Genomic DNA, 26,046 nt, shown 5'->3' on the forward strand with positions numbered 1-26,046 from the left:
CGCCATTTTAAACGCTCCAATAGCGGGTTCCATAACTCTTATTGGAAGGAGGGGCCTGCTATAACTTTATGGCCGACATAAGGCTCTATGCGCGGTCCATGCATTAGAAATAAGAGACTTTATGGAGTCCACAGACTTTATTGCAGTGACGTCATCAATTTAGGCTCCTATGGAGGGGCTATGCATTGGCTTCCAGTTCTCTAGCCCATGAAAAAAACTCCTTTGTGTTTGGAAATAATCTTACAACCATCTTGCATTTCATCTTGGAGTCAAGGATAGCATCCAGGTAGTGACTTACTGACAGAGATCTTAAAAAGAAAAATCAGACAAAAATTATGGTCTGTTGTTTTATGTGCACCAAAACAGGGTTCTGTGATGGAAAGAGTGGATTCAATCTACCGTGGTACTACTTTCAACATTGGCTATGACATCACTGGCATGGGCTTTGAAATTGCTGAGGTAAGTTATTTTGTGGAGTTTTGTCTGTGTGTTCTGTCTGATTTAAGGGAAGTGCATACCTCCCTTTGTTTTTGTTACCGGTGTGCTTCTTTCTGTTATTTCCTCCTTTTGTATGAGTCAATCTAGTTGTAGAGTGTTGGTCTGGATTGGTCTGCAGTGTATATACTTCTGTAGGTCAGTTGACGCTCTTAACATGTGCTTGTGTGTGTGTGTTTCTGTGTCTGAGTCGAGTGTTTATGATTGTGCATCAGTTGCTACTGCATTTCTTCTTTATCTGTGTGGTGATTTTATCAAGTTCATCTTTTAATTTGTGTATAAATTTGTATCTGAAGTCAAAATTATGTGAAGAAATACAGTGGTGCCTGTGATGTGAGCCCTTTCTGATGAGAGGCAATCTCTCAATAATGGAACAAAGGTCAGCTCTTCTCTTGCCCTTTAGTCTATAATCTTTACATAACAGGCCATCTGCAATTATTGTAAGGTTCATATTTATTAACACTATTATCTGTAAGAGCGTGTTATTTTGAACAGATGCAGATCTATGTCAACCCCACTTCAGGCTATAATGCTAACCAAGCCAACTGGGAACCTCTCAAACTGCTGCAGGTACAGTTGCCACTGTTGGTTGCATGTGTGTGCTTATGTTTGTTTTTGTTCACATGGTTATGGCTTAAGTCTTTGTCATTGTGTTTTCTCTTATCAACCAATAGAGTAATTCCGGAAATAAATCGGTCAAGATTTTATGGGTTGTTGTAGAGTTGATTTTCCTTGCAAAAATTGAGTCACGCTACCCGAGATGTCTCCAAATGTGGTCGCTCAATCTGTGCACCGAGGGACGCGATCACATCTGCAATGCCGATTGTCAGCTCCAATGTGCATACTTTCAAACAAAAGGAGCGTTATATTGAGCAGACAGTGCAGAAAGCATAAATCGGAGCTAATCCTCACTGGATGTTCACATGGTTTCATTTACAGAGATAGTCACTGCTTGCAGGGACACACCTTTTGCTAGTGATTAGCCTACAATGTGACGTGTAGCTCAATGACTCAGAGTTTCCATGGCAAGGCAAAATGAATACAAGGGAAACAACTCTTCCACGACCCATGAAAACTTAACGGAGTAATTTCTGAACATTGTCTATTGTGCATTTATTAGATTGAATTTGTTGAAACTTATTGATTTTTTTAACATGTAAATTACTACTGTACTTGATTGACGAGTTTTAAGCAAGATTGTTGCCATTTTTGTTGGTTAAACATTTTCCAAAAGGAGTTTGAATATGTGTGATTGTGTTTAATAGAGGGTGGAGAGGGAGAGGAATGAAAGAGAGAGAGTTTTCTGGCCAACATGTGTACAATCTTTAGGCTTTGTAACAAGCAAACAAGCAAGAAACTTCACCACTTTTCTTTTGGAAGTTCACACAATACAGTGGAGTCCAGCTATAACGAAACTGGGTATAACGAAATCCCGCTTTTAACGAACTGCCATTGATTTCCCGGCAGACAGCCTTCTATTTCTTACTTGTTACTTTCCGCCTACAACGAACCTTTTGAACTCATTTGCATAACGAACCGGCCCTCTTATAACAAACACGTTTTCATCCCCCCAGAGCAGTTTTGTCTCTAAAAGTCACAAGGCTACAACGAACGGTGCAAGGTCTCGGCCAACCAAGACTATTGGCATACTCGTAGCTAAGCCGCGGAATGGTACCGCAAACCAAGAATAGTGACGTAATTACGAATTACGTCACGGTCGAAAGTCTTTGACGTCAATGCCTCCCTGTAGTCTGGTGTGTGTGTGTGTGTTCATTTTGTGCACATGTGTTAGTGTTACTGTTTGTGTGTGTGTGTTTGTGTGTGTGTGTGTGTGTGCACGTGCATGAGTCTGTACTCGTGTGTGTGTGTGTGGTGTGTGTGTGTGTTTGTGTGTGTGTAAGAAAGAAAGAGAGAGAGAGAGAGAGGGAGGGAGAGAGAGAGAGTGTGTGTGTGTGTGTGTGTGTGTGTGAATGTCTGAAGAGTACTCGGTCCAGCGCGAGCGTTTTTTATAGACACTGACCTTCTTCCCAGGGGTCAATGACCCAGTTTTAGCTATGAGAGGTGGTTCCCCTGTCATATGAGAGAGGAAACACTTCCTGCACGGGGTCAGTGACAGTTTAAACTATGGGGCGGTCTCTTTGATGTCTTAGCTGAAACATGCATTATCACAAGTTGTTTGACTGGTACTCAGGCGGTCTCTTTGATTTTTTTCTATTTTGATACAGAGGAAAAACAGTCCCGCCTTATGACCCGGAAAATACCGTACATGCTGTTACACGACTTTTTAAATTTTACTTCTAAAATTACAGTAAAGTGAACATTTGAACTATGCCTCTCTATGGATTATATTATGAAGCATGCAGAGATTGTACTCTCCAAGGAAAGATCGATGGGACGATCATTTGAAGGTGAGTGGGAAAACTTGTCTTGAGGCCATTTAGGGTTGAAAACTCTACAGCGAATTACTGATATAACGAACTAAAATGTATCTCCCTTGAGATTCGTTGTACCCGGACTCCACTGTATTGACTTTCTTGCAAATGTTTTTCAGATGTTTGGGCGTGATCTGTACTTCAAGGATTTCTGCCTGGCTCACCTGTTCACCCACCAGCAGTTTTCAGGGAACGTCCTTGGCCTAGCCTACATAGCCTCAGAAAGCCAGGGCTCTGCTGGTGGCATTTGCTCACCAAGTAGGTGGAATTTTTGTTTAAAGATGCATTTTGCGTGAGTTTCTTTATACCATTTTGAGATTTTATCTATTGTTGTTTTTTCTCTTTTGCCCAAATTTGTACAATTTTAGGAGCAATCAGTGTTAAAATTTGTTTATCATTTGATAATTTTCATTTCTGTTTCTAAATGATTATGATTTTCACAGTGAATAAGATTTGAAATTGGAATAGTAGTAGAGAGGGGGTGGGGTTGGATTCAAGGGAATCTTTCTGCAGTTGATTTTTCTTGAAGAGTGTTTGTTACGTAATTTTATTTCATAGTGCCCGCACTGCATATATATATATATATATATATATACGACTTGTGTCTGTGTGTCTGTGTGTCTGTGTGTGTGTGTGTGTATCTGTCTGTGCGCGATGCACGGCCAAAGTTCTCGATGGATCTGCTTCAAATTTGGTGGGCATATTCAAGTAGACCCGGGACACGACACAACCTGGTCGATATTTCAACACGTGCTCTCAGCGCGCAGCGCGGAACCGATTTTGGTTCCACCTCAGCTATTTTGGTTCCACCTCAGCTTACCCGGGCCCCCATACCGACACACCATAGCCGCTACACCACATCACAACGCCAAAGTTCTCGGTGGATCTTTTTCAAATTTGGACACCGTATTCAGCTACACCCCGGACACAATATCATCGATGAGATATTTCAACACGTGCTCTCAGCGCGCAGCGCTGAACTCATTTTCGTTTTTGGGTTCATTTCACCATTATAAGTAACTCTTCCTTATCTTCTCCAGTGTTTGGCGTTTATCTCCCTTCCTTCGTGTGGCTTTCCCGTTCAGTTGTAAGTTACTATTATTTTTAGAATGTCACTGCGCTGTCCACTGCGCTGTCCACAACGCTTTCCTTGCACCCGTAAGTTGTTCTTACTGTCAAAGTGAAAAGGTCGAATCAATTTATAGCCACGCGAAAAATACACTCTCACCTATCTCTATATATTTATAGATACAGATATGCATATATATATACGGCTTCTGTGTGTGTGTGTGTGTTTGTGTGTGTGTGTGGGCAAAAACCTATGTATTATAGAGTTCTGTTTGTGATGGGGTCTAGCGGCTTTTGTCTGTCTGTATGTTCTGGCATGTGAGAAGCCACAGCAGATGATATAGGGCTAAGAAATAAGCTCAAAAATTCTCAATCCCGTTTGACAGGACTTCGCCTTTCAAAGGTGATTGTGGTGAACCGCCACGCTGTCTGTCTCTGTCGCGCCGTTCACCCCAAATTCCCGTTTCTGAGGTACTATTTTTAGAATGTCACTGCGCTGTCCAGAACGCTTCCCTTGCACCCGTAAGTTGTTCTTACTGTCAAAGTGAAAAGGTCGAATCAATTTATAGCCACGCAAAAAATACACTCTCACCTATCTCTATATATTTATAGATATAGATATACATATATATATATACGGCTTCTCTGTGTGTGTGTTTGTGTGTGTGTGTGTGGGAAAAAACCTGTTGATTGTAGAGTTCTGTTTGTGATGGGGTCTAGCGGCTTTCGTCTGTCTGTATGTTCTGGCATTTGAGAAGCCACAACAGATAATATAGGGCTAAGAAATAAGCTCTAAAATGCTCAATCCCGTTTGACAGGACTTCGCTTGCAGAGGTGATTGTGATGAACCGCCACGCTGTCTGTCTCTGTCTCGCGATTCACCCCGGCGAAGCCGGGTATTCCTCTAGTATATATATATATATACCGTATTTTCCGGGTTACAAGGCGCTACAGCGCATACGGCGCACCCCCTTCTTTTTAAAAAAAATTGTAATCCAGTCACCCATTGGGCGCAGGGGGCGATAGGGCGCACCAAAATTGAAAAAGTATACCGGTAACAAAAGGTCGAAGAATGAAAATAAGCCGCACATCAAAGGAAGAATACAGATTGGAAATATGTGTGCTCTGTGTGTGCGCAGCGAGATCAAAGGCAGGTCCATTGTGATAGCTGGGTTGCCTTGTTTATAGACACTGACCTTCTTCCCAGGGGTCAATGACCCAGTTTTAGCTATGAGAGGTCATATCTGAGAGAGGAAACACTTCCTGCACCAGGGTCAGTGACCAGTTTAACCTATGGGGCGGTCTCTTTAATGTCTTGAGAGGAAACTTGGCCAGGGTAGTACCTAGTAGCTGAAACATGCATTATCACAAGTTGTTTGACTGGTACTCAGGCGGTCTCTTTGATTTTTTTTGGTATTTCATACACGGATAAGGCGCTTCGTTATACAAGGCGCAGGGGTCAAACTCGAGGAAAAAAGTCGCGCCTTATGACCCGGAAAATACGGTATACATATATTTATCTTGTAGAATCGAGATTTTGTAATTTTGTTAAATGAGGCAAGTGATTATTTCTGCACACTGCTCTCATAATTCCCGTACTGCGTATATATATACATGTATATATAAGACTTTGAAATCTTGTTAAATGACGCAAGTGATTATTTCGGCATGATTCTCTTTCAGCTCGCAGCATCGAAGGACAAGTGACAGCACTCAACACAGGCTGGAGTACCACGCTCAACAGCAACACTGACACAGTTCTCGCTCAGCAGGCTCAGCTTGTTACTACTCACGGTGAGTGCACCACTGTGTCGGTTTTCTGCATGTTTGGTGACGTCTGTGCGACATCACCTTCTGCTGGAAACTGCTGTTTTGTGTGTAGTGGAGGAGTGGAAGGTTGTAAGAACGAAGCCCAAGTCCAAGCTTCTTGTAAAAGAAAACAATGCAAGCAAACGTAGAGGCCGAAGGAAAAACCTGTAGACAGAGAAGCAAGTGTAGTGAGGTGTTCAGCTGCTATGAGCGAATGATTGCTTATTCCGGGATTCGGCCTATATATTATAGCCCAGGCGCGAACTGCATAGAAAACACCGTCTATCGGCGAAGAAAATTGGCCTGAATACGGCTAGAAACACGGAATCTGTGTTTCTTACACTACATTTACCCTCAGTTATTTAAACAGCTACATAACCAATCCTAACAAACGATACATCAAATGAAAGCTACGACCTTAAGCTTTCCATTGCAATAGATAACATTTCATAAAAACTTATATTTATTTAGTGCGATACAAAAACAATGGTCCCAGTGAAGGCACTAAACCAACTTCTGTGCAGAAAATTACAAAATTCTCTAAACTGGGATAATGGACAAATTCATAAATCATACACATGAAAAGAATAACCCTAGACAAACATGATATGTCCTTTTCACCCTGTACACCCAACCCCTCTCCCTGGTCATCGAACGCCACGGCGTGAACTACAACTCCTTTGCCGATGACACGTAGCTCCAGAACAGCGCCAAGCCGGAGGACGTTGACCATCTCCTGGGATCCATCTCCAGTTGTTTCACTGACATCAAGAACTGGATGACTGAGAACAAGTTGAAGCTGAACAGTGAGAAGACGGAGGCCCTTCTCGTTGGAACACGACAGAAGATTGCTTCCCTCACTGTGACCGACCTCCAGCTGGATGACGCGACTGTTCCATTCTCCCCTGCTGTCAAGAGCCTTGGCGTCTTTCTCGACTCCACTCTCTCCATGCAGACACACATCTCCTTCATCATCAAGACCTGCTTTTTCCACCTACGACGCATCGCCTCCATCCGTTGCTACCTCACCCACGACGCCTGTGTCAAGCTGGTTGTCTCCCTCATCTTCAGTCGTCTGGACTACTGCAACTCCCTTCTGGCTGGCCTCCCCGCCTCATCCATTCATGGCCTACAACGAGTCCAGAACGCTGCTGCCAGGCTGACGTTGAGGAAGACGAAGCGAGACCACATCACCCCCCTACTTCGCTCCTTGCACTGGCTCCCTGTCAACACCCGAATCTCCTACAAACTGTCCACTCTGGTCTACAAGTGTCTCAACGACTCTGCTCCCGAGTACCTTCAATCCTCCCTGGACCTGTACACCCAGCCCTCCGACCGTCCCCTTCATTCTGCTGCTGACCCACTCCGCCTTCACATCCCGCGCTCGAAACTCGCATCTGCTGGTCAGCGTGCATTTCCCTCCGCGGGCCCCTCCATCTGGAACTCCCTGCCGCTTGAGCTTCGCCAGAGCCCCTCTCTTGACGCGTTCAAGAGTAGGTTGAAGACTCAGTTCTTCCCGTAGCTGGCTGCGACTTTCATGTTCGACGTGATGTGTTGTGCCCCAAAAGGCATTCTTGTGCTGTGCTCTGTGAGAGGTGTTTTCTTTGTGTTTAATATTATTTTGTTTGGACCTAGCTATTGATGTGTACATTGTTGTTAAACAGTTGTTTGTTGTATGTTTATCAGGGTTTGCTAGTGTGTGATAGGGTTCGTGTCCGTCTGTAGATGTTAGTTTCTTTGTTAGTCCTGTGTTGACAACTCTTCGACAAGCGCTTAGAACTGTACCCACGGAATACGCGCTATATAAGCTTCATATTGATTGATTGATTGATACATGGGGGACAATTATACAGTGACTTCGTACGAAGCGGCAAAGTCCGAAAGTAAATGGAATCGGCTAAATTCCGGCGCGAGTACATGTGTACTTAAATTCTGAATCTTCGCAGAGAAACCAAGCATCACTTATTAAACCAAATCCTTATAAACAAACTAAAATCATATGCAACATAGGTACGGGATATGTAATAGTGATACAAAACAATGAACAAAAAGACAAAGATAAGTTTGTGAGAATCAATTTCTCTCAACGATACATGAAACCTGTCAAAATCAAAGTGACGCTTTGGTCAGTTCGAAACATTTTCGTAAATCACTTAATAATATGCAGCCATCTAGCCTAATCCTTGACTTCTATGCAAACCTAACCATGATTAGGACCATATCAAAGATTAAAGGAACTTTGAAAGATAGAAGTTAGGTAGATATATATAGAAAGGTATTTTTATTAAAACTTGCGCCAGTGACATGCGCGCGCATCATCGTATCGTCTGCTACGGAGTAGGTGTTTGTTTGTTCGTTCATGGGCTGAAACTCCCACGGCTTTTGCGTGTATGACCGTTTTTACCCCGCCATTTAGGCAGCCATACGCCGCTTTCGGAGGAAGCATGCTGGGTATTTTCGTGTTTCTATAACCCACCGAACTCTGACATGGATTACAGGATCTTTGGTGTCATCTAAGCTCTTGGTCTTGTGCTTGCGTGTACACACGGGGGTGTTCGGACACCGAAGAGAGTCTGCACACAAAGTTGACTCTGAGAAATAAATCTCTCGCCGAACGTGGGGACGAACTCACGCTGACAGCGGCCAACTGGATACAAATCCAGCGTGCTACCGATTGAGCTACATCCCCGCCCGGTACGGAGTAGGTGTCTCCCTTTGTTCTGTACTAGGCTGTTTCGCTATGCGATGGTTAGAGTGTTTAGGGTGGCAAAGTGCACTTGGCTACATGTGTGTGCGATTTAAAAAAAAAAGAAAGTATTTTGATAGATTATGAGTATAATTTATGAGACTCTTCACGTTTGTAATTTATTCTCTTTCTCTTTCATGTCGTGGTGCTGAAAACAGAACTGGGTAAGTATCTTTTATATTTTATTTTTTTCATTGCATTCCACATTCTGCTCTTACTCGTTTAAATCAGATCTTAGTCATCATCCTGTGTAGTAATTGAAACTGTACAGGGTTTAAATACATTGTTTATTGTGAGTAACAATGATTTATGTAAAGCAGAGCTGTAAGAAAAAATGCAGTGGTAATTCCCTATCAGGATTTGAGATTATGCAGAAAATGACTCAAAAGATTGAATTCGTAACATAGTTGGTGTAACTTGCAATGCTTATTTTATATAACCTCACAAGTGACGTTAACATTTTTACCTTTGTGGTTTTACATCACATAGTGTTTAAGCCTGATGGACCATTTTGACAGTAGGTAATGTAGATTTATTACATATGTGATGATGTAATCAGCATTACGTTGTGATTTCAGGACATAACTGGGGATCTGAGCATGACCCAGACACTGATTCCTGTTCTCCGTCCTCCATGTTTGGCAATGGCAAATACCTCATGTATGCTTACTCCGTCAATGGATATGATTCCAACAACAATGTAAGTTCACACAAGTGTTTGCTTTTAACCCATCCATTCTCTAAATTTCAATGGACTTTCGTAGTACAGTACACCCAGTCACACAAAATCTAGGGCTCTAAGCATTCGCTTCATTTACCGTGGGAAAGTTTTACATTCCCATTAAACAAATTTAGCAGCGGGGAATAGAGAAGTCCAATAGGGCCTTTTACAGCTGACCGCGCGCTGAGTCATTTCGAGTTACTCCCCTTGGGTACGGGCAAACTCGCTGTCGATACTGTTACTGGATACAGACGAGATGGTCTGCTGCAACTTGTAAAAACTGCACAGCAGTTGGAACTACCGATCGATCCGGATTTTACAAGACAGGACGTGCAAGAAAAACTTTCCGAAAAACTTCGACAGATCGGATTTCCACCACGCGATCCTTTTACATCCGAAGAAAAAAGTGACCCATCAAACGCACCCAGGATCGGTGTTGTTGACATCCTGAACTATCTGATTGAGAAAAAGAACGATTTCGACCAGAAGAAGGCGAAAACTTACAAATCCTTTGAAGATATATCGCCTTTTTTATGGCCATGTGCTCAACTTGAGATACATACATGTGCAGAAGTGGAAAAGTTTTTCGTCTACACCGCGGAGGTAAAACCGACACAGAGGCAGACAACCTACCTGCACACTTCCTCATATAAACTGTGCATAATCGTCAGCGAAGATGGGGACATTCTGCTGGGATTTTGCCAGTGGGTGGGGGGGGGGGGGGGGGGGGGGGGGGGGGGCAAGTACTTACATTTCACAACATAGGCATGTTATTATTCATATTGTTATTGTTAGTATTGTTACTCCTCACTGAAACCAAGCAAAGCAGGCTGTTCACCCTCAATAATGCTTTTACTGTATTAGTACTGTCACAGTATGTTTGCATGCATACATGCAAATATTAGTTAGCTTCCATGAAATATTGAATATATCCCCATTTCACAGCACTAGGATGGGATGTATGGCACTTTGAATCACTAACAGTAGCACTGCCTCTTCAATACCCATCTCCTTTTTGAAACTGAAGAGTATACGTATGGACCAGTGGCAGTGAATGGTTAATGAACATATGGGTTGCTCTGATTTCATTCATGATCAGGTACATTTGGTTTTTTTTAACCACACAAACACTTAGACAACAATTATTAGAGTATGAGTTTTTCCGCGTTTTGATTTTCATTTAAATCCAAGTCACAGCTTCTGTTTTATGATGAGTGATGACTGATGTAGTTTGAAACACTTGGACAACAATTATCAGAGTATGAGTTTTTCCGCGTTTTGATTTTCATTTAAATCCAAGTCACAGCTTCTGTTTTATGATGAGTGATGTAGTTTGAAACACTTGGACAACAATTATCAGAGTATGAGTTTTTCCGCGTTTTGATTTTCATTTAAATCCAAGTCACAGCTTCTGTTTTATGATGAGTGATGTAGTTTGAAACACTTGGACAACAATTATCAGAGTATGAGTTTTTCCGCGTTTTGATTTTCATTTAAATCCAAGTCACAGCTTCTGTTCAAGTTATGATGAGTGATGTAGTTTGAAACACTTGGACAACAATGTCAATTATCAGAGTATGAGTTTTTCCACTTTTTGATTTTCATTTAAATCCACTCTGGAGTCACAGTTTCTGTTTTATGATGAGTGATGTAGTTTGAAGTGTTGGTATTAAATTTTCACTGACAAGCATTCTGTGCTGGTATTCCCATTTTCACCTGCAGGGTTATGAAATATATGGGGAGAAACTTGGTCAGTAAAATCATCTTCACGCGTGAACTGAAAATTGTCTCTGTTTAAAATTACAATGTATTTCGTGAACACACCTGGAGAATGCCCTTGCGTGATTTAAAACTGCCTGCTGTGAATACTGTTGTCATACTATGAATTTTCTTTTGAGAAAAACAAAAGAATGAAATGCTTTTAACTAGCTTGTGAATGAGCCTCTTACTTCTATGTGGGGCTAGGTGCTTTGAACTATTTTTAATGCCTGAAAAGGATAGTGATGGAAATCACTAGTTTAATGTCAGGTGTGACAAGTCACATATACTATTGATTGAACTATTTTTTTATTAATCTGCAATTTTGTTACAACCTACTTTGTTTATTTGGTGACAAGCTAGTGAGAGGCACTTTTTAGTGCTTGAATAGTACTGTGATGCACATTATTTATCATTTCAGTCTAGTCGTACTCATGATTACAACCAATAGTTCTTGTGAGCTTGTACAGTTATGTGATGTCTCTCAAGTCTTTTTCCTTGAGGCAAACCATTTTTCCTTTGAATGACACATAGTTCAGTTTGACCATTATTTTTCATTTTTGTGTTCTTGTTGTATGCAACTGCAAGCACCGAGCTGTCATGCTTTTTGTCTGATTTCAGACCATATTCTTTGGGCCATTTGTATGCTGAAGTAGTTTTGTTTTTCTGCCACTTCTGTTAGATTGTGTTTTTGCAGTGAGATTCATGTTCAAAATTTTAGACAAGATTAAAAGAATGATCCTGTTTCTTAAATGCCTTCGTGTTCATTGGTTTGTAGACTATGTGTCACTTGCTGTCTAGTTTTTCAATGAAATTGTTTTGCTAACTAGCTGCAGTATCACACTTTGGTTTATGGGGATATGAAAAAGCTACATTAAAACCATTTCTTCCTCTCTCAGCACATAAAGTCAAAGCATGGTACAATCTTTTTTGTTCCATTTATACTTATGAAGAAAAACAGCATGTCATTTTCAAGTGCCCCCCGACGAAGTTGTGCAAATGTAGGTGTCTTTGTTGACTTTTTCGATGTTGAACCTCTCGATCGTTCTTCCACATAGTTTAATCCATTTTCGGCACTTTTCTAAATCTCTAGAGGGTTTGGAAAACGGTACCCATCCAACACCGACCATGTGTGATCTCTCACGGTGTCATAACAGCAATGTTTGTGCACCATCGTACAGCTCCACCATTCAAACAACGCGCAAAAGTGGCTGACTTTGCCCGAGGCACAGCGGGCCAAGGTCAAGGTCGCCTAGAATAGCCCAGGTGTAAAAGGCCCTATTGTCAGGTTCAAAAAAATATTTCAATTAGATTTTTCAAACAGCAGGGAACAGAGATATCCAACGTCAGGTTAAAACAAGTCGCGTGAAGCGATATAAACACATTTAGTCAATCTGTAGGTATCAAACTAAAAGATAAACACGAGTCATCGCCGAGACAACATTCAGATAGTCTCGGCTAAACTTCTCCGCGAAGCATGCGAACATTAATACTTGACCTATTTTCTTTAATTCTGAGCGCGTTTTTCAACTAAACATAACATATCTATATATTTTTGAATTCAGGAGAAAACTAGGAATACAATGCAAATTTTTTTTAATCTGTAAGTGAAAAATCGTTTTTAATGACAACTCTAATGAGCAAACTAATTAACTAATTTTTAAGCTTCTGAGCTGACATGCCATACCAAAGTCCGGACTGAGTCAAACATTGCTTAACCAAAATTTGGTTAAAAAATAAGGGCGTGACAGTGCCGCCTCAACAATCACAAAAAGCCGGATATGACATCATCAAAGACATTTATCGGAAAAATGAAAAAAACGTGTGGGGATATTATACCCAGGAACTCTCATGTCAAGTTTCATGAAGATTGGTCCCAGTAGTTTTGTCTGAATCGCTCTACACATACACAGACATACATACATACACCACGACCCTCGTCTCGATTCCCCGTCTATGTTAAAACATTTAGTCAAAACTTGACTAAATGTAAAAAGAGGTCTATTTTGAGCTGAGCTGAACTGAACTGATAGTTGTTTTCTTTCTGACTTTCAACATGCTTTTTCAATCTGCAGAAATTTTCCACCTGCAGCCGCCGTGACATTGGTGTTGTGTTGGCCAGTAAAGCAAAAGGATGCTTCAGTCGTAAGTACATGTATATAGTGGACCAACCAAGCTCCCCCCTTGCCTCCCCTCCTCCTTAGTTTTAGTTGTTTTATGGTCCTTCAGGTAAGGTCTGTAAGGCAGGACACATACACTGGAATTTGCTGATATCGGCTATTTATGTTTTTGTGACCATTTTTTTTCAAGAGTTTCATTTAACATATGTTGTAAAAGCTTGACAAAGGATGTGTGGTTGCAGATAGAGAAAATCTAGAATTCAAGAAAGGAAAGAAATTCGAAACAGATAAGAGTGCTAACATTCCAAAACCAAGAATCAAAACTCAAGAAAGGTTACGTTTGGGACGTTTAATCATAGACGAAATAAACTGTTTGTTCCAATAACTAACCTTTCTTGTTATTTTATTTTATTCAGAAAAGATAAGGGTGTACCTGAGACTGCTTGACAATGAAAATCTGATCATATTCAGGCATGGGAATTGTCCGCCGAAAGGCAAATTTCCGCCGAATTTTTGTTTTGTTCCGCCAAAAAAGCAAAAGTGTCCGCCGAAAAAATAAATGGGGGAGGCAAAAATGGTTCTAAAAACTGAATTTAATGGCAAACTTGGAGCTTAGATGACACCAAATTGCACCATTTGGGTTCTTTGGAGAAAAAATATTCCGGGGGGGGGGGGGGGGGGCATGCCCCCGAACCCTCCTAGCAGGGCTAGGCGCTTTGCGCCGTCGACTTTGCCATTACTTACAAAATTTTCAGCCTTTTTTACTTTTTTCAATTCTCATGCCTGCATATTGAATGTGCAGGAACACCTGATGAAACCAGCACCTGTGGAAATGGATTAATCGACCCAGAGGAGGAATGTGACGCTGGTTACCTCGGCAAGTTTGGCCTTGACCCCTGCTGCAGTTCTCAGTGTTTCCTGGTCAGCACTGCAACATGCAGGTAGAGAGTGACCTTCACCTTGGCCGTCAGTGTTTTTCACTGTTGACTGCATGACTTCTTAAAACAGTTTATCAGTTTAGCAATATAAAAACATCTGCTTTGTATTTTCAGAGTATTTCTTTTTGCTTGCCTTTGTTTGTTTCAAGATTCCTGAATGAGCAGGACTGTATTCTGTTTATTTTTGTATCCTTCTTTGCATCATATTCATTGGACCTGGAAAGCATTAGATCAACTGGTAGCCATGCATGATCCAGGGCTTTGAAGAAGGATGGCTATCATGGACTTTTCTTGCCAACAAAATTGTTTAATTCACCCCAAAAGTTATGTTATTTGACTCTTGGCTCAGTCTTAATTCATGTCTTCCTTTACTTAGTTAAACAGGGTTTTTTTCTTTTCGGTGTGCTTTGGTCGCTGGCTGTGCAAGAGAAGTGTGCTTTGTTGTTAAAAAGAAATGAAAATCAGACAATACTTTTTCTTTGTCAGTTACGAATACATTGAAACTTCTGTTAGAAAAGCAGGTCTTACAAGGGAGGGAGTCTTAAAAAAGAGCTATGTTTGCAGACAGAGGGAGTGTGTATTTGGAGGGACTTTAAGTAGAGGTTTGACTGTATATGAATAGAGAATACTACATGGCTTGCTGTGTCGTACCAGGTTTACACAAGTTGCTTTTTTAGATATTGAACTGCAAGCGAAAGTGAGCTTTTCCATATTTTAAAAAGGAACGAGTGTAAATCTGTTACGACACAGCAATCCATGTAGAATTCTGTTTATCTCACATACTGTATTTGTGTGCCTTCAGCTCCAAATATCCCGGAGTCCATGCGTCCAAAATAGAAGACGCTTCTAATGGAGCCTTGATCTCTTCCAAAGCCTCGTCAAAGCAAAGAGACGTCATTCTAGAAAGTATAGCATGACGTGTTAGCTCTAAAACTTCTCCAAGGGGAAACAGCGAGTGCAAAAGGGTTTCCATAATGACGTTTGTCTCAATGACTGTAGCATCATGAGCAGTGGAAAAGCAGGTCCCTGCCAGACTAGTTTGACAGGACCCCATTTACATGATATACCCACGTGTGGTTTAAACGATATTGTTATCTCATGAGTGGTCTCTCACATGTATGTAGGGGGGAGCATATCGTCTTTAGTTTCATATTTATTGACCAAGGCCGAAGGCCGCAGTCAATAAATATGAAACAAAAGTCGATATGCCCCCGGAGGACCGACAAAAAAAGCTGGTCTGACAACAAACCACCAAACATCGTTTTTGTCATCAATTTGGTAGTGAGAAAATAAGTGCAAAATCAACACAGGGAGCCATGCTTTGAAACACGAGTTCCGTTTTGATATTACATGTTTTGGGGCCCCAGCACGTTGTTACAATCAAAGCTGGTGTGTGAAAGCAACTTTCTGTGTTTTGAGATAAAATGTTGAGATAAGTATGTCAGGTTTGAGGATGCCCAGTTCTGTAGGTTCCTCTCAGTATTCCACCCCCTCGATTTTCAGTTGTAAATAGTAAGCTTAATTTATCGAATGTGGAAGCTATGTTGGGTCAAAGGTCACAGAAGATTTGCATCGTGCAGCAAGGCACGTTGGGTCAAAGGTCACAGAAGATTTGCATCGTGCAGCGAAGGAAAGAATCGCGATCTTGTTTCCGACTCATTGCCTCTTTGTTTTTCATTAGACTTGTCATTCTGCTTGCTCGGCTTTGTTAGATGTTTGCATTTCTTGTTGTTATGTTCTTTGCTTTTATTATCATTTCTTATTTGCGCTTCGTTTATCGATACAACCTCTTGTGCACGGATCATAATGTGCGTGTCAGGGGTCTTCTTCTTCTGCGTTTGTGGGCTGAAACTCCCACGTACACTCGTGGTTTTTTTTTGCACGAGTGGAATTTTACGTGTATGACCGTTTTTTACCCAGCCATTTAGGCAGCCATACGCCGTTTTTGGAGGAAGCATGCTGGGTATTTTTGTGTTTCTATAACCCACCGAACTCTGACATGGATTACAGGATCTTTTTCGTGCGCACTTGGTCTTGTGCTTGCGTGTACACACGGGGGTGTTCGGACACCGAGGAGAGTCTGCACACAAAGTTGACTCTGAGAAATAAATCTCTCGCCGAACGTGGGGACGAACTCACGCTGACAGCGGCCAACTGGATACAAATCCAGCGCGCTACCGACTGAGCTACATCCCCGCCCGTGTCAGGGTTCAATTGGTTTGACTTTTACTTGACGTTCGTGTTTCTCCGAACGTCTGTGTATCGAAACACAGATACACAGACTCCATGACTTTGTAAGAAGACAAAACATATCGCCAGGTTTTATTTGTTTGTGATGAATTTATGACCTTTCATGAAGTAGTTTTGTTTTTTGTTTACTTTTGCCAGTTTGCCAGTTCGTTTTTGGAACTTTGCAAAGCAGTCTCGTCTGTCTAGGTCTGGGAAAACGCCAATGAATAGAGCCGAAGAATCCCCAAGCATTTCTATTGGGTTTGCTTTTGATTATCCATGTATAACCTGCTTCCTGCAACTATGGGAACTGGGGATTTATTGCATGGGGAACATGAGATTTATTTCCCAGCTGGATGCGAATGAAAACTCGTGAAAATGATGACAAATAAGTATATCTTCTGCTTGTTTGTTTCCAGTCCAGTGAACCACGAATGCTGTGAGAACTGTCAGATGGCTGGTGCTGGCTTTCAGTGTTTGGGAGACAATGATGTTTCCTGTTATAACGCGTCCTCCTGCAAGTATCCTTTGACAAATACAGCCTTTGATGAAGCATCTTTACCAGATCATAGTGAATGATGTTGGAGTGTACGAGTCAATAACCTCTGAGATCTTCATTTGTCAACAAGTCGTCGTGACAAGATAGCGTACAGAGAAACACCGGATGTATCAGGATCTCGCGCGCGCGAGATTTCGTTTTTTTGTGTCTCGCGATAGTTGGAGGAGCGAGAGCCGCCATGTTGTGTTTTCGTCTGCTCGAAATGTGCGCAAAAGTCGTAAATCATCCCAAAAAAGCTTATTCCGAGCGGGACTACATGTGTGTGTTGGTTACAAATTGTGTGTGTGTGATATTTTTCTTCAAAATTTTTCACTTTTCTTCTTTGTTTCACTTGTTTATTCTCGGAGCCGATTTCGCCAAATACCATACTTTTGTTTGCCTGGTTGTTTTGATTGATTGACACGATCTGATTATATTTTTTTCGACGGCGGCTAATATAGTGGCCTATACGTGGCTCGTCCCAATTTTATTTTTTTTTAAAGTCGGGGGTGCGGCTTAAAAAACGGTGCTTCTTGTAATCCGTCAAATACGGTGATAATGAGTTGATTCAAGAAGCATACAAAATGGAGTGGTCAAGTTTTTCCTTGACCCAGTCCAGTGGAGTCAGCTTGAGCTGTCCTACGCCCCCCAACAAACATGTAGGATCTCCTTGCTTGGATTTGTGAGTATTTGGTTTTTTCTTGTTGATTTGTTAGTTTTGGGTATATTTATTGACCGTGGGGAATTTACCAAAGGAATTTTAGGCTGCTATATATCCCTGGGGATAGCGTACAGTTAGAGAGTCACACTACCATGTTGTTTTTCCTGTATGGGTGTATTCTAGTTTTCCAATCACTGAAACTTGTGTTGTGAGCTTAGGATCTATATCCTGGGTATGCTGGTACATGAGATGTTTTGACATCTGGAAGAGTGCACAAATTGGACTCTTTGAACTCAGGTTTGAATCCATGCCGATAGTGACAAAGTTTGACTTTTACTGCATGGGTGAATAAAATCCTGTATCCCAGTAAACAAACAGCACAGTGTTCCAACTATGATGGTGACATGTGTAAGATGTTGAAATATATATGTATATGGATTGCTCAACGAAAGCATACAGTGTAATTGCCATGGAAAGAAGCTACCTTGACCATTTGATCTGAAGTCACATTTTTGCGATTCGACGTCATCATGGAATTTTGGCGTAACTCATTTTAGACAGCTTTTTATCAGAAAGCCAAAACTGATTATTTTTATTGTGAAATAGTGTTTATATTAACTGGTATGGGTGGAACTTAGATAAAAGAATGATATATAGTCCATCCTATTTTAGAGAACGTTTCTCATTGGGAAAGATTTACTTAGCCTAAAGCACAAAAACATCAAAATCGCTAAGAATCCAGTTACGCCAACATTCCAGGACGACGACGGTTAAAGACTTTGTACCCTTGAAAAACATTGCATTAAAGTTATAAATGAAAGGAAGTATTGTGCATGTGTGTTTGTTTGTGTGTATCAATGCTCCATAATTCAGTAACTTTAGTTGTTTTCAATGATACCAGCAATGGCTATCACTTCACCAACAACTGTTCTCTCGTTGTGTGTTGAATGTTGTCTCTTGCATTGAATGTGATACCAGCTTTGTGTTCAATGTGATAGGATTATTGTGTGGTAAATATGTGATTTGATTAGCCTGTTGTCATGTGGTGCTGTGTTGTTGTTTCAGAGGGCTGTGTGATGGGCAAGGCACGTGCAACGCATTCTGTGAGGCGCGTGGCAAGGTCTCCTGCACATGTGATAGGGGTGAGCGCTGTAAACAAAAATAAGTTGCTTTAAATAGAGTTGTTCCGGTATTATTAGACCATCAGATCACTTATCACACTCCCTGCTAAGATTGATTAAATTACATATCTTATCCCAATTCACATATAGCAATTTATTTCAGTTTAGTGCTAGAACGCTGAAACTACGCTCAACCCTGGTAAGGGGGGAAGTAACCCTAAAAAATAGAACGACCTTCATGGTCACATGACAACGCCAGGTCAAGGCTACCTCCCAGCATGCATTGCTCACGCATGCTCTCGCCGCCATGTTGTATTCATTCTACTCTTCTAGGACGTGTTTTGGATTACGCTCGGGCTATTCTTTAGCCCACTGCTTCTTTGGCAGACTTACCCTGGTTCACGTCTTATCTTAGCTTTCTAGCTGAGATTGGGTGAGATTTTTCCATTTTCTTTTGTTTTATTTGATTTCGTTTACTTTCATCTGCAAGACTAACGCCAGTATGGCGGACAGTGGTAAGAAGAAACCCAGCTCTAGACAGGTAGCCAATACAGAGTCTCCGTCTAAGAAAGCGGCTAAGAAGCCCAAGGGTTCTAAACCTACAGTTACTGTGTTCGAGCCAGTTTCTCAGAATACTTTCACGGTAGAAATTGACAATCCTAAGAGTCCGGTAATTCCGGCGCTGAAGCAAGAATGCAAGATAGCGCCGGTTCAGGCTAGCTTAGCATCAGAGAAGGAAGATTTGTCAGCAATGTTTGCTTCATTTAGCGATCAAATGAGAGGCATGTTTTCGTCAGAATTGCGCGCGGCGAGCGAACATTTGCTCTCCCTTCAGGCAAGAGCGGAAGACGCTCGTTCACGGTCGAGGGTTAAGGCAGCGCCGTCAGCCACTGTTACGTCGGCCGACGTTCACGCTGAACAACATTCCGGTGTAGACGGAAAGAGTTTCCCTCACCATGCCTCCACTTCCGGATGCAGCAGCTCCAATAAAGGTACTGTGACTGTCCCACAGGGAGATACGCACGGGCGTTCTCTTCTTCCGCCCGGCGTCGGGCAGGAAGCCGTGATAAGACAGGAGGCTTGCTCGCATCACGACTTGCAGGGGCCTGTACTTAGATCGGGAGACACGCAAGTACCGGTTTGCTATACGGATACAACATCGGTACAGCGGTCTCAACTTCCGCCACGGGTGCAGGAAGTCGTTAAGAGACAGGAGGCTTGCTCGCATCATGACCCACAGGGGCCTGTACTCTTAACGGAAGACACGCGAGTGCCGGTTTGCTATACGGAAGTAACATCGGTACAGTGGTCTTCACTTCCGCCCAGGGGGCAGGAAGTTGTTGTAAGGCAGGAGGCTTGCTCGCATCACGACTTGCAGGGGCCTGTACTTACAACGGGAGACACGCAAGTGCCGGTTTGCTCGACGAAAGCATCCTCGGCACAGCTCTCCACACTTCCGCCCAGGGGGCATGAAGTTATCTCCAGAGAGGATACGAGTAGAGGACATGCCTCTTGCGTTACCTCTCTTCCGGGTGACACTGCCTATGACAATGCTAGTCAATATGGCGGTGAATGTCCGGCAGGCACTTTTGTGCCGGAAGGAGAATCGGAATATGGGGCTTCCCTTTCTGATGAAGACCCCAATTTCCGGCTACCAGACAAGCTTCCCCACGTGGTAGCGTTGGCAGCACAGGTAGCTTCAAGATACTTTGAGGAAGGAGTGGTTTCAGCAACAAGCTTGACTGCACCACCACCTTCTGCTGTCAGAAATTTTCGTTTAACACAGGGAGAAAACCAAACTTTTAAGTTTCGTGAGTCTCCCTCAGTGGCGTACGAGATGGCTAAGATTCTGGCTAAGAATTCCCGGTCGGGATATGTGCCTTTGGACACCGTGCCTCTTCTAGCAGCGCACAGTCCGGCACCGGAGCTGGCACAGCCGTGGCTGGCTTCAGCACAGTCAACTTCTTACGTCGGGCAGGCTGCTGGCCGGAAGTTTGGGTTGAACGCTATGCCACATAATCTCATAGACACTTTTTCTCTACCACGAGCGCCATTTCCGGTAACACCGGAGTTAGCTACGCTCAGAGGAGATGGCTACAATAAAGACAGATCTGTTCCTTATACAGAGTCAGACCATGTGGCATTGGAAGAAACAGGGAGATACAACTTAGAGTTAGCGTCTCTTTCAGAAACACTTCTCAGGTCTCTCTCCCGTTCTATCGCTACGTCCCAAGAACCGTTTGAGTTTCGACAGGACGCGAGCGAAAAGGACGTAACAACGCTGCTTGCTACTTTGGCCAAAGTTTCAGCCGAACAAATGCGTCTTTCTGCGCATCTTTATGCACATGCAGTGCACACGCGCAGGTCAGCGTTTCTCTCAGGTCCATGATCCAAGACAAAGCCACGCTTGAGGCTCTCAAGTTATCTCCATTCACGGAGGATGCCTTGTTGGGACAGCCGTCGTTTGACGCGCTCCACAAGCAAACCCGGGACGATCGGGATTTAGATATAGCCAAGTAGCGCAACACGGCTTTCCTAAGCCTCGGAGCAAGAGCTACGGTCCGCCTAAACCTTCCGCCTCTTCGGCGAATAGGGGCAGGTCAGCACAAGCCAGCTCTTCTTCACGAGGACGGGGAAGAGGCGCGCCTTACCCTTAGAAGAAGCCGTCTTTCAGCAATTCAAGGGAGTCGGGACGCAAGCCACACCCCCAATGATGCGTCCCCGAACCACTAGCCCATGCAACCACCACGCCTTTGGTGGCAGGCAGCCCGTCACGGGCCCCTACACATTGGTTACTAAAGGCAAACCGTCGGTGGATAGTGGGTATAGTGCGTTCGGGGTTCAGACTACTCTGGAAGGAGGGCAAGGCTCCCTTAACCAGAGTTCCACCGTTGTTCAAGTTTCCCGTCAAACTGGAAGCAAAGGCGGCGATACAAGCAGAAGTCTTGTCTCTGATTCAGAAGGAAGCGATAGACGAAGTAACGGATCACAACTCCCCAGATTTCTATGGGAGAATGTTTGTGGTACCGAAGGCATCAGGGGGCTGGCGCCCAGTTCTAGACTTGTCTCCTCTAAACAGATTTCTGAGACAAATCAAGTTCACAATGGAGACACCAGTGTCAGTCAGAGACGCACTCAGGCCGGGAGACTGGGTGACGTCGATCGATCTGACAGACACATACTTTCACATCCTCATTCACCCATCAGACCGGAAATGGCTGAGATTTCGGTGGGGAGAGAAAATGTTCCAATTCAGGTCCCTTCCCTTTGGCCTATCTCTTGCTCCTTGGATTTTCACTATGGTGGTACACCAGCTTTGCGCCCTAGTCAGGCAGCAGGGCGTACGTCTCATACCTCGACGACTGGCTTATCCTCCATCAGGATCGAGAAGCATGCAGCGCCCACACTCGGCTTGTTCTGTTTCAAGCCAACGAGATGGGTTTCTCTGTAAACCAAACCAAATCAGAACTTACGCCATCCCAGACCTTCACGTACCTGGGAATGAGCTTTGATACGGTAAATTGGTCAGTCCGCCCCTCACAGAGGAGGATAGACAAACTACAAAACCTAGTGAAATCTTTAGCATCACAGAAGCAAGCGCCAGTCAAGGCGCTGGCATCAGTGGTTGGACAAATGGAATCTGTGGCCACACTTGTCCCTTTGGGGAGAGTGCACAAGAGGCCGTTCCAGGCAGCTCTGAATTCGATTTGGAACCCCTCCTCCCAGGGATGGCAAGTTTTGGTTCAGATAGGAAGCTGGTTTCAGCAGACCACAGAGCAGTGGCTACAATCATGGATCTCACAGGGAGTCCTCATCACTCCCCCTCCCCCGGAGGAGGATCTGTTCACAAATGCCTCCCTATCAGGCTGGGGTGCTCATCTCTCTCACCATAAAGCCTCAGGCACGTGGACAGCAGGTCAAGCCCTCTCACACATCAATGTGCTCGAGTTAGAGGCCCACGGTCTTCAGAGCTTTCTATCGCTGGTGGCGGGCAAACATGTTCGTCTTCATACAGACAATACAACAGTTGCAGCCTACATAAACAGGCAGGGCGGTTCTCGCTCTCACACACTGTCACTCAAAGCATGCCACATTCTGAAGTGGTGTCACCAGCATCAGATAATGTTATCAGCAAAACATCTGCCGGGAAAACTGAATGTTTTGGCAGACTCTCTCAGTCGATCCTCCAAAGTGCTCCACACGGAGTGGACGAACACCCATCACGCTCTCCAGCGGCTTTGGGTTCAAGTGGACAAACCAATAGTCGATCTTTTCGCAACCCGGTTCTCAAGGAGATTACCAGTTTTCATATCCCCGTTTCCGGACCCGGAAGCCTGGAAAGTGAATGCACTGGAAATCGACTGGACAGGACTCACGGCCTACACTTTCCCACCATTCCAGCTTCTTGGAAAAGTGCTGATGAAAGCAGAGTTGGAACGACCATCCCTGATTATAGTCGCTCCAATGTGGTCGAGTCAGCACTGGTTTCCGGATCTCCTCCGCCTAGCAGAAGGTCCTCCCATTCCTCTAAACCTGGAAAAGGGAGAGGGAGAATTACTACAACCACGCACCGGCATTCAGCACGAGAACCCACAGTCCCTGCTCCTTCACGCATGGAGACTGTGAGAAGCTCCCTGCGTCGTTCGGGCGCCTCGGATAGGACACTGGACTTGGTTCAAAAAGCACACAGGGATTCTACGAACTCAGTGTACGCTTCACATTGGACAGCTTGGGTTAAATGGTGTGCGGAGAATCAGATCACTTCTGTCTCCCCGCGTTCTATGCAGGTAGCTAATCACTTGTCGTGGTTAGCAGCTCAGGGCAGCTACCCCTCGTCTCTTCGAGTTCGGCGTTCTGCTATTTCGGCTACGTTGAGGCAGTTAGGTCACAACATTAACCTCAGCGGGGTTATTGCTAGTGTCCTAAAAGGTGCTTCGATAGGTTTTGCTAGAACCAGAGCCCCAGTTCCTGCATGGGATCTCTTCCTTCTAGAATTCTTAAGATCGCAAGATTTTGAACCGTTGCAATCAGCAAGCCTCGTTAATCTTACTCGTAAGGCGCTTTTGCTTGTTCTTTTGGCCACCGCAAGGAGAGGCAGTGAAATTCACGCTCTCTCAGGCTCATCTAGAGACATAGCTTTTGAAAAAGATGGTTCTATCTCTTTACGTTTTAGGCCGGAATTTCTAGCCAAAAACCAGAAGCCTGGTCAAATTTCCCCCATAATCAGAATTCTTCCTCTTAGCAATATTCTTCCTCTTAGCAATATTCTGGCGCCAGGAGACCCCCGATTTGTCTAACTGCCCAGTTCGAGCTCTTAGCAGTTATCTGTCCCACACGGCTCCTATCAGAGCTAAACAGCAGAAGCTTCTTTTCTTATCTCTGAATACGGCTAGAGACAAAGACATATCTAAGGTAACTCTTGCTAAATGGGTCTCAACGCTGATCAAACAAGCGTATGAATGGAAGATTAGCTGAAGTCCTCGATTCTGCCTACTGGAGATCGGAGGATGTTTTTATCAACTATTACCTGCGCGACATTTCCAGTGCGCGTCAGGACGGTACCAAGGCGCTACCAGCTATGGTAGCAGCAGGGCAATTGTTGCCTAGCTCATAGGTGAGCACCCCACCACCTTAATTAGCAATCTGCTATAATTATGTGAATTGGGATAAGATATGTAATTTAATCAAAAATTTTAATAATAAATTTTCATTTGATTAATATACTTACCCAATTCACATAGTAAAGTCCCTCCCGCCTACCCCGCTTTAGATCCCTAAAAATAAGAGGGCGCTTTGAGCGAATGAATACAACATGGCGGCGAGAGCACGCATGCGCAATGCATGCTGGGAGGTAGCCTTGACCTGGCGTTGTCATGTGACCGTCAAGGTCGTTCTATTTTTAGGGTTACTTCCCCCCTTACCAGGGTTGAGCGTAGTTTCAGCGTTCTAGCACTAAACTGAAGTAAATTGCTATATGTGAATTGGGTAAGTATATTAATCAAATGAAAATTTATTATTAACATTTTCGATTGCAGCTGCCATGCAGGTCGATTTAAAACGGTCATACATGCAATCTTCCACTTTGGATTACAAAGTCACCAAGTGGCCCAGTGAATGTTTAAAGCGGGTTACAACAAGAATAACAAATTAACTTATCTCACTTTACATCGCTTTTAATTCAAAGTAATTTCCGTCAAAAATTACCTCATGTTTAATGAATAGACTAGTCTTGAGACCTAATCATACATCAATTTGTTTATAATGAGTCAATCGTTTATTTAATGTTTTTTTATTCACCGCAGCAATAAAGAAAGTACATCTCGGTAATAGGCAGCGTTAGGTCGTATTGCCGCTGATTGGCTGTTGCTGTTTAACTATCTATTGTGTTTGCTTTGGCAGTTTGTTTGCTTGTATGTTTTGAATGTGCATTTCTTTTTGCAATCCTCACAGTGGGGCAGTCATGTCAGAGATGTTGCCGTGACAACGCCACCTCTGAGTGCAAGCCCTTTGACAACAACCACCCACTGCCCAACAGCAGACCATGCGTCATTGGATACTGTCTGAATGTGAGTATCCGATGATAGGCCTCTCTCTGCCTGATAGTGTCGCTCAAAGCTTTGGTGGGGGGCCTAGTAGCTCAGCTGGTAGAGCACTGGACTTGTGATCCGAGGGTCACGGGTTTATATTCAGGCCGGTACAGAACTTTGAATTTAGTTGAATTGAGCAGGTCTGCCTACCGTTACGGAATTTCCGTATTTGTCCCGGAAATCAATAAATTTTATCAAGTGTTCCGGAAAATACGGATGTTCGAAATGCGTCCCGGAAACTCAAAAAAATTCCAAACACGCTCACAACAGTGTGAGCGAGAGAGATTGCCTGGTGAATGACTTCCGGAAATTGCCGAAGTCACAGCTGAGAAATGACGTAGGCGGGTTCCGACTATTGCCGAGCAGCTTTTTGTAGCTAATACGCATGCGCGTCAACTTCTTGCAAGAAGAAAAGGTCGAAGAAAAGATGGCGTCAATGTTCCAACACTTGCCAATGGTCATGCTGTCAATCCTCACCATTCCACACTCTTCAGCACACTGCGAGAGGATTTTCTCGGTGGTCCGCAAGAACAAGACAGATTTTAGAGGCAGCATGGCAAAAGACACTCTCGAAGCACTTGTTGTCGCCAAGTCGAGACCCGGTGAAGCTCTGGATAGAGTTTACACCAACAAGGAGCTCAAAGACATGAAGAGTGCCTATTACAGGTCCCTTCAGGCCAGCTCCAAATGAATGCAGTGACACCACCAAACCTTGTACAAAATGTAAATATTGTAAGTTTGAATTTCATTTTTTCAGTGACATTTACAGTGACAATGTTCAAGTTTGGCAAGATGATTTGAAGGCAATGTTAGGGTAAAATGA

At 43.4% G+C, this 26,046-nt stretch overlaps 1 protein-coding gene across 1 annotated transcript in view; it reads left to right on the forward strand.

Moving 5' to 3' along the window:
- Positions 1-26,046, forward strand: part of LOC138959005 (ADAM 17-like protease) — a 50,542-nt gene that overhangs the window by 5,461 nt on the left and 19,035 nt on the right. The window contains exons 8-19 of the mRNA XM_070330363.1: positions 367-459; positions 991-1,065; positions 3,047-3,185; positions 5,679-5,789; positions 8,709-8,714; positions 9,129-9,250; positions 13,105-13,174; positions 13,952-14,090; positions 16,736-16,837; positions 17,474-17,536; positions 18,581-18,657; positions 25,087-25,202. Of these exons, the coding sequence (XP_070186464.1) occupies positions 367-459; positions 991-1,065; positions 3,047-3,185; positions 5,679-5,789; positions 8,709-8,714; positions 9,129-9,250; positions 13,105-13,174; positions 13,952-14,090; positions 16,736-16,837; positions 17,474-17,536; positions 18,581-18,657; positions 25,087-25,202 (1,113 nt within the window). The remainder of the gene's footprint in view (positions 1-366; positions 460-990; positions 1,066-3,046; positions 3,186-5,678; positions 5,790-8,708; positions 8,715-9,128; positions 9,251-13,104; positions 13,175-13,951; positions 14,091-16,735; positions 16,838-17,473; positions 17,537-18,580; positions 18,658-25,086; positions 25,203-26,046) is intronic.

Source organism: Littorina saxatilis, linkage group LG2, assembly GCF_037325665.1.
Source record: "Littorina saxatilis isolate snail1 linkage group LG2, US_GU_Lsax_2.0, whole genome shotgun sequence".
NCBI classification, from domain to species: Eukaryota; Metazoa; Mollusca; class Gastropoda; order Littorinimorpha; family Littorinidae; genus Littorina; species Littorina saxatilis.